The sequence below is a fragment of the Aulonocara stuartgranti genome, assembly GCF_965226115.1.
Source record: "Aulonocara stuartgranti genome assembly, chromosome: 14".
In the NCBI taxonomy this organism is placed as follows: domain Eukaryota; kingdom Metazoa; phylum Chordata; class Actinopteri; order Cichliformes; family Cichlidae; genus Aulonocara; species Aulonocara stuartgranti.
The window spans coordinates 8329992-8338729 of record NC_138950.1 but is presented as its reverse complement, the minus strand read 5'-3'; the positions used below and the strand labels follow the sequence as shown (position 1 = coordinate 8338729).

The 8738-nt window shown below is 41.7% G+C and overlaps 1 protein-coding gene across 1 annotated transcript in view; it reads left to right on the top strand.

Annotated features, from left to right (window-relative positions):
- Positions 1-94: 94 nt before the first annotated feature.
- LOC309687511 (LHFPL tetraspan subfamily member 6 protein) overlaps positions 95-8738 on the top strand; it is a 46705-nt gene continuing 38061 nt past the window's right edge. The window contains exons 1-2 of the mRNA XM_082502538.1: positions 95-427; positions 1301-1812. Coding sequence (XP_082358664.1) covers positions 1428-1812 — 385 coding nt within the window. The 5' untranslated portion in view covers positions 95-427; positions 1301-1427. The remainder of the gene's footprint in view (positions 428-1300; positions 1813-8738) is intronic.

Here is an 8738-nt window from a genome sequence, read left to right as displayed (position 1 = left end):
TAGTAGCGGCGAGTCCAGCCCCTGGGTGGGGATTTGTGTGATTGATGGTCGCCTCCTGAGAGTGTTTTATGGACCCGCCCCCATCCAGCCCTCCCTCGCTCGCTCGCTCGCTCTCTCTCTCTCTCTCTCCGAGGAGGAATGTGGAAACGGGAGTTAAGTCAGACTGCACCGCACATTTGTGCGCCCGCACAGGAGTAAATAATTGATCATCCTTTCAGTTACATATATTGACGAGCACGAAGTGATTCATGAGCCAATTCTGCAGTCACTTTTTGGATTTACATTCCAGGACCGAACGCATTTCTTCTGCATTTTTCCCTCGTCTGAAGAAAAGTTTGCTTTAAGATCCAACACAGCTGGAGTCTGCAGATGGAAACAAGCTCTCAGTGCACACCGAGCGCACCTAATTTCGGAGGTCTCCCAACATGTAAGCTTTCCTCTGCTTTCCCCCTGTGTTTGCCCTGTTTTCATTCTTTTCATTCCGATAGTGTAGGCACTGCGATAATGTGTTCCTTAAGGTCACCCCTAGCAAAAAATCACTATGTTCTAGAAGTGGCGGCTCATGAAGACACTTGAACTATGTTTCCTGTACTAAGCATCCAAATTCTACTGATTTTGTGAGTATGGGTCATAGTCAGTTACGATATAATACTGTTTGTAGCTTAAGTTTAAAGTTTATTATAGGGATTAGCTCTATTTTAAATATCAAACTAAATTTGAGTTATTCTGAGTTATCCCAGTTGTTCCAATTATAGGATGTACTAATTAGCATTCATATTTACTTTCTTATTATATATATATATCTTCAATGAATTCCTATATGTAATAAACAAAGAAGCCCAAGAGTAATAAGTGAGATGGAGAATAAGCCAGCCTTTAGTTCATCAAACTTGGATTAATTATTGACTAAATGAATATGATCGGTGACTGTTTTTCCTCTTAGATCTTAAATCTATTTAAATCACAATTCAGAAATGTGTCATTTTAGTCTACTTTAGTCTATTCTACTAAGTTCCCAGTTTAGCTGAGGACTTTTAAAAACACTTCTTACTAATTAACAATCATGCAAAAGACCTGATTAGAGAATAACTGCCTGATGATGTCATAATTGAAGGTCTTTATTCCCCTGATTTTTCTCCTGTCTGTGATTCTTTTCCTCTGCTTGTGTTAGTGATCCATTTATAAAGATCGGGGAACACATTTCTTGTTTTCAGGGTCACATGTCAAAGTCAGCAACTTGTTCACACAGATGATTTGTCTGGTCAGTGCTCAGTTTGGATGTTTCTCTTCCTCTTGACAGGAACCCGGAGTCACTGAGGAGGTGAAGGCTGCTAGTGTTAAATGCTCACTGCAAGACTTCCCACAACATAGCAACTGCTCATATAACTGCTGTTAGTTCAGTGTGAACCATTTGCAGACTGTTTACCATGGCGTCTAGTCTGACATGTACGGGTGTTATCTGGGCCCTGCTGTCCCTGCTGTGCGCTGCTGCTTCCTGTGTTGGCTTCTTCATGCCCTATTGGCTGCTGGGAATACAGATGGACAAGCCAGTGTCCTTTGGCACTTTCCGTCGCTGCTCCTACCCAGTGAGGGATGAAGAGAGCCAGACCACGGTGATGCTGGAGCAGTGTGGGAGGTACGCCTCCTTCCACGGCATCCCGAGTCTTGAATGGAGGATCTGTACTGTGGTGACAGGCGTGGGATGTGGCCTCCTCCTGCTGGTGGCGCTCACAGCTCTCATGGGCTGCTGCATCTCTGACCTCATCTCACGTACAATCGGTCGCGTGGCTGGCGGTATTCAGTTTGTTGGTGGTGAGTATTTATATGCGTGTGTGTGTTCGTCTGTGTGCGTTTGTGCATGCTCGTACCTGCAGCCAACTCTGAGCCCAACTCTACAATGTGCTCACTGGGCTGTGACTGCTGGCATGCAACGCAGAAGCTCTGACTGCAGTTATGAAAAGTGAACAGATCACTCATTTGTTACGGTTTGCTTTCTGTTGAAAGATGGTTTAAAGAGCCTCTGTAAACTCCTGAGATGTAGATGTTTATAGAGATTATGAAGGATGTAATGCCTTTAATTAACTTCTCGTCAGATTTGGCTCAAACCCATTTGCAGGCGCATCAGCGAGGAAACAAGGCAGTATAGAAATCTCAATACTTTTCTTGGCCAGCAAACCTGCATTCAGTCCAGTTAAGCTGTTACTTCCTCCGATACTCGTTGCATAGGAAACGAAAAACCATCCCCGATATCTTGGTCTTAATACTTACTTACATTTAATATAGTAAAAGTTACCCACTATCTACTCATTGCGGTTTGGAATTGAACTGATTTTTTGTAAAAATGTGTCAAAAAGTGGCAAAAACTGAAATATTAACATCATCACATGAATTCTGAGTGCCTTTTGGCCATGTACAGCTTTGGTCCAATTAGAGGAGGTGTGTGAATATGCTGAATCAATTATATAATGAAAATGTGGATTTTAATATACTTTCCTTTATTTTACTATGATCAGTTGTTTTTCCCGTGCTTGTTTCTGTGAAGTCAACATTTGGTATCAATTTTATGTCTTCTTTTTGTAGTTTGACTTTTGAAATTATACCCACACTTTCTCTTCTGTGCCCCTAAAGTTTAAATGAAACCTCCGGCACTGTTTTTTGTAAAGACAGAGTCCCGTCCTCACTGCAACGTTGGCCCTGAAAACGTCCTGTTGTTGGCTGTTTGTTTGATTCCGCTAAGTGGACACTGTTTCGCACAGCACCAGTTTTGTTTGTTTGTGCTGTTGGTTTTGCACATGTGTACTCCCGGGACGTGAGGTCTGAGGGAAGTCTTCCACTGAAACTGCGAGTTTCTCTGCCCTAGTTTAAGAAGCTGCGGCGTTCCAGTCCTCTCATTAGCTCAAAAACGTTTGCTCACATACTGTGGCTCACCACTCTGCTGTTTACAATCCCCACCACTTCACTTTGGCTTCAAAAAGTGATGTGACATAGAAGCAGGTTGCGGGCAGATTTGACAGAGCTGCCAGGTTTTTTCCTGAGGGATAAATCTACAGAGGGCCACCACAACATGCCATGTCCCAGTTCTAAAAAGCTTAGCTACTTAAGAACATTGGTATTAATGATGTATAATATGGAAGATGATTAAGGTGAAGGCTTGCTGCTTTATTCAGAAATGTGTACCTTTATACAAGGAAAGCTCCTTTTAAGTTCACAGCAGCCCCATACGTGGAGCCTTACAGCAAGCTGCTATTTCTGGTTATAGGATTAAAAATTCCCCGTCTGTCTTTCTTGCGATTTCTCTCTTTCATAGACTCACAAATCCAGACATGCATGAATTTAGACAGTGGGAGAGTGAAGCAAGGCAGCACGCAATACAACGAAGATCAGATCTTTTTTAACTCGAATACTGGTGAGCCAAAGGGCAGAGATGTCTCAGAAGGGCTAATTGGAAGTGACACAACTGGGGAAACTCAGTGGGCTGCACCATGTATTGTCTTTTATCGCTAACAAAGTGTTGAAATATCCAGGCAGGGAGGGGAAGTTGAGAGGGAGAGAGAGAGGACGGAAAATACCTGATGACTGAAACACCGAGCATTCACTTCTCATTAACTGAGAACCTGGCTGAGAAATAAAGATCTGCAGCAGAACAGCTGCAGAAGGTGCCGAAAAGTGTGATCAAATATCAGTGATTAGCCAGAGCAAGGACAGTTTGTGAAGCAGCGAAAGTGAAGTGAGCCTAATGGTCCGCTCTCTGATACCGGTGCCATTCTGATTAATGAAGAGCATCTTGCCAGAGAGGCCAGGACCTCTGAGAAGGCACGAGTAGCCCATCCACTTTACATCTTCCTGTAATTCATCTCATTCTGATGAAACGGATTAGAGTTGAAAGAAATCAGTTCTTTATCTCATTAGTTGGAGAGAAAGACTTTTGACAATGGCTGTTATTGTTTCTAGTGTTGTTGTTTACCTCTTATAACAGCGTTTTATTCCCAGCTCACTACAGGCAAGGTTGTTCCAGAGCTTGTTAATTGCTAATGGCTGAGGCCCAGATTTCCTCTAGGAAACAGAGCTGGAGTCAAAGTATGAGAGCAGGAGACTGCTCTGGTTCATAAATCCTGTACTTGCACCAAACCACTGCGTTCACTGTAGCGTCTTGTCTTATACAGCGTTGGGGACTTAAACCGACTGTGGCCCAGACGACAGATTCAAACATTAAGATTCTTGACTCGGATTTTGTTGTTGGGGATTTTGTTCCCCCCCCCCGCAGAGCCTTGCCTTGTCTTTTTTGCATGCTTCAAGTGGAGCTAGACACAGCAGGAAGAAAGCTATTTTAAAGCTATGATTTAAACATCTTCTGTACCTTTTAAATGTTTTCTGTTTCCCCCATACTAAAATAAACTAACAATAAGTTGTGTTTTTATGTTTTTAATTTAATTTTGTTTGGATATTTTGTATTGTATCAATTCTTAATGACTAACAATCACAAGTCCTATGACTGGATAACTGCTCTGCCCAAGCATCAGTAAATATTGGATATAATTGATAATAGCCTGGAGCTTGTGGCTGCAACATTGACTTATTTTTTTTTTTAACAAAGTCACTCTGTATTTATATGTTGCCTTGCTTACTCTATGTGCCATTCAAAGGCAATGCAGACTGTGCGCTGAAAAACTTCAAATATGTTTAAAATCTACTGATGTCTGAAAGCACACAATCCCTGCCTCGGGCTGCCTCTCAGCCCAGATTGAAGTTGGAGGTTTCAGTCTCCGCCATGTGCTCTGAATTGGGTACGATATCAGGATTTTGTCCAGATCTCAAAACCTTGTCTGAGACAGACTAAGTCAAGCAGTGTGTGTGACTGGCCTTAAGGGATTAATAACCTTGTGACATACCCAGATGCCAAACTGCACCATAGCTTAAAAGCCTAAAAACCATTTTACAAAATAGGCAGGAAAACAATGCTGAGATGCCAAAGTAGAGGAAAGCAACCTATTTTTAATCACACCTGATGAAAATACTTGGCGTTATACATTTGTTCAGAAATAACAAAGGCTTGATTAGTATTGTTGTTGCTTGTAAAAGAAGAAAATACAAAATGATCTTTCCTATCATTTCTTTGTTGCTCAGTAAAGGGGATTTTGAAGAAGTGTAATTATTTTAAAGGTATTAGTTCCGACATATTGTTAAGACCAAAGCATAGCAGTTTGTTGCAGTTCAAGTTAATAACTGGAACTGCATTTATATGACAGAAAACTATGCCATATCTTCATTTTAAGGCACTCAATCAAATAAAAAAGTTGTTGATAAAAAAACAAAAAGTGCTAAAGTGACAGTGGTAAAGCATTGTTCCAAAACATAACCTGCGATCTCTCGATATATTGCCTCGACCTGCAGAAAATGTCAGCTGGATTGAAGTCATTATAACTGCTGATAAAAATGTCAGCAGATATAGCAACTCAAGGCCAGTGGGTATAAGCTATATTTTATTGAGAGTGTGGGGAGCTGCTCTGTCCTAAAATTGAAGGTGAAACAACAAGACAAACAATATAATGCATGACAGGTTCTGCTTGTCCTTTTTCAGGGACTTTCTCAGGGCAGTGTGTTTGGTGGAAATAGGGGACTTCATTTGTACTGCTACAGTTTCAGAGGGGGTGCAGACCTTTGAGGTGTACAGTCTCCTGGGATATAAAACAAGAAATAGCTCAGCGCAGCGTTTTCACTACTATAAGGGAAAGTTGTGGTCAGCAGGGAATCTATAAAGTCTCATTTTTTTATCTGTCATTGTTCCATGAAGAACTCTTCACAGTTTGAGGGAGAAAATCCAATGCTATCACTGTGGGATGGGCTAAAAGCATTTATTATTGATTAGAGACATTTAATGTCTATTACATTAAATGTTAGCCCGGGCTTCTGACAGCTCTTTGATGAAATTCGATCAGAAAAATGTGGCTTTTCAAATGCATCACTGTTCCCTCGCTGCCCTGTGAGGTCTTCCAGACTGAGATGATAAACTTGCAATTTTATGTGACATGTTTTATCCTTTGAGTGTTTGCAAAGCTTTATTTTTATTCTTTATGGGTTTTTTTTTATTTCTTCAAAGCAGAACTGAAGAAAAGACTAAAGCTTCAAATAGACTGAAAGTACAAACAGAATATAGCAAAAGTTGGTGAAACCTTATTAGTCCGGTTTGTTTTAGCAGAAGGACGTGCTTATGAGGGAAACCATGCGACACGTTGACTCTTGCCTCTGCAGTTTGCACAGACGTGTTGACCGTCCTGGTTGAATACTTCCCACACCAGCCTCCACTGAAGCTGCAGTTGATCTGTGATATCAAATAATTGGCCATGTTGCTTTTCAGGATAGCTTCTCCATTTCGTTTTCTGGTTGATTGGCTCTGTTTGAACCTCTGTGCCAGCGACTCTTTTTGGCCGCACTGCTGTGGAATGTCGGTCAGTGAAGAATATGAAGCAGCACATCAAATGCACTCAACTCGATCTGTCTCACTCACTTTCTTGAGTAGCTCTGTCATTTCCACAGAAGTGACCCACCTGTCACATATAACATGTTAATACGGTATCCCGCTCGTGTGTTGGCGAGGCTGGATGACATTTACTACCATCTCTGTCTGCACTGCCTGTGTAGCTCAAAGGGTATATGGAGGGCATGGACATGAGTGATAAATTTAAAGACATGTAAATAAATTACAGATGGGCAGCCTTCATGGCTTTCATAATTTTGCCAAGGGCTATTTGGCACAGCCTTGTGTTGTCCTGTTTTGGAGCCATACCAGCACAGCCAGGAGCTTTGTCCTTGTGGCTGCTTTGTGAGTTCTTGCCAGCTGGATCCCACCCAGTCCCAGAATGCGTGCTTCCACTCCCCTCTCGCCACCAGCACTCATTTTCGAGAGGTTCAACAAAATGAAATCGCATCCATATGAGGGAGGCTTAGCACGAGGGGCTCGCATTTCCCGGGAAATATTCTGTCTGGAACAGTGTCTCTTGACAGTCATGTGTAAATGGTGTCAGATCACAAGACATTTCCAGGGGAGGGGGTTGGGCAATATTTAAATATTTCCTGACATGCACTGTTATCCTTTTTACTTCCAAAGCCTATCTGTATTCCTCCCTCCTCATAGGCCTGCCAGTCTGATTTGATGATGATGGACTGCAGTGTCTCATCTGTCATGTAAGCACTGGAAAAAATTAATGAGAAAGCATATGTTTAAGAGGAGGGAGCCAGGACTTTTCACTGTGGACAAGAGTCTAGTGTAATGATGTTTAGAACTGTGTCTTGCTCTTCACTGCTTATGTTTCAGGCCTCTAATGGTTATAAAGTGGAAGTCTCTACCTCTGGGTTGATTGATCACCTAAAGTAAAGACCACTCTTACACTGTAATACACTCATTTAGCCCGGCAGCTATTTTCACAGTGCACTGTTGCCTCAAAGCTCCACTAATACCAGCGTAAGAGTGTTTGGAGTCAAAGAGCAGTGAAATGTAGCATGTGAACTACAGGCAGTCTATTGTCTGGAGGGTTCAGGTCTGTCTTTTTCATTCACCCTCCACTCTCTGAACTTGTTTTCTGCCATTCAATTTGGGGGTACTTCAGTATTATTTCCAGTGCTCTCAGTCTTTAACTCTCTATATCACGCCTGTTTCACCTTTCCCCTATATCTACTTTGTGTCCACCCATCTGTGTCCATCCCCTCTTTTTCTCCATCCCTTTCTCACGAGTGCCTCCTCCTACTCCTCACAGCGGCACTGTACATTGCTGTTGGCTACAAGCATGAAAAAAATGGATTGGGCCAGTAACCAGTGACCCGAATAGTGGACCTGGTCCAAGCCAGAAAGACAGAAAGAGTGAACAAATGTTAGAAGAGAAAAGAGTGAGGCAAAAACAAAAAAAGATAGAAAAGAGCGGAAAGCTCAGCATCAACAGGGATTTGGTTTTGTCAAACAGGAAGTCTGGGGAACTAAAGCACAGACAGAAGGGTTATTTCAGTCTATTCCTCTGTTAAGTCATTGTTTTCTCTGCTGTAGTTGCAGGCGTGCTTCATATCAGATTGTTTTTTGTCGCGGGGAACATAACTGTGTCTGCATTCGTGTCTGACTTTGAAGCAGCTGTAATAACAGACAACTAGCAGCTTGAGAGTGGAAGGGAATTGGTGATTTGGGGAAATGAATTTCCTAGCAATTAAACTATAAGTTGATTAAATGATTAGCTGAGTTACAGAAAAAAATCAACAACAATTTTGGTAGTCAAGCAATTATCCATTGTTAATTTAGGAATTTAGCAAGTGAAACGTCAGAGATTATCCAGCCACTCACAGCTGTAGTTGTTCCTCACTGTTGCCTACACAAAACATTTCATTTGACCCTTGCCCACATCAACATCAATATTTCCTAACCTTTTTCTGGCATTTTATAGACTGAGTAATTTATTAATCAACACTTAACTTAATCAGAGTGCAGTGTTCATCATAGTAGTTTAGTGTGTTAACAGCCAGAGCTGATGGAAATGCCATTAGTTACAGTATGTGGTTTTCTGGTATTGAACAAATTAGAGCTTTATCTTAATAATGACACTTGATGATGTTACCATCCATTATTCATCCTGGGCCAAAGTGGTGGATTGACCTACCAACACTGCCTTCCTCGAGTTGTGAAACTTTGCGTCTTTATTTCCTGTTTACACAGACTGTGTAATATTTGTTACTTGTTGTCCTAGACCATCAAAAGTTTA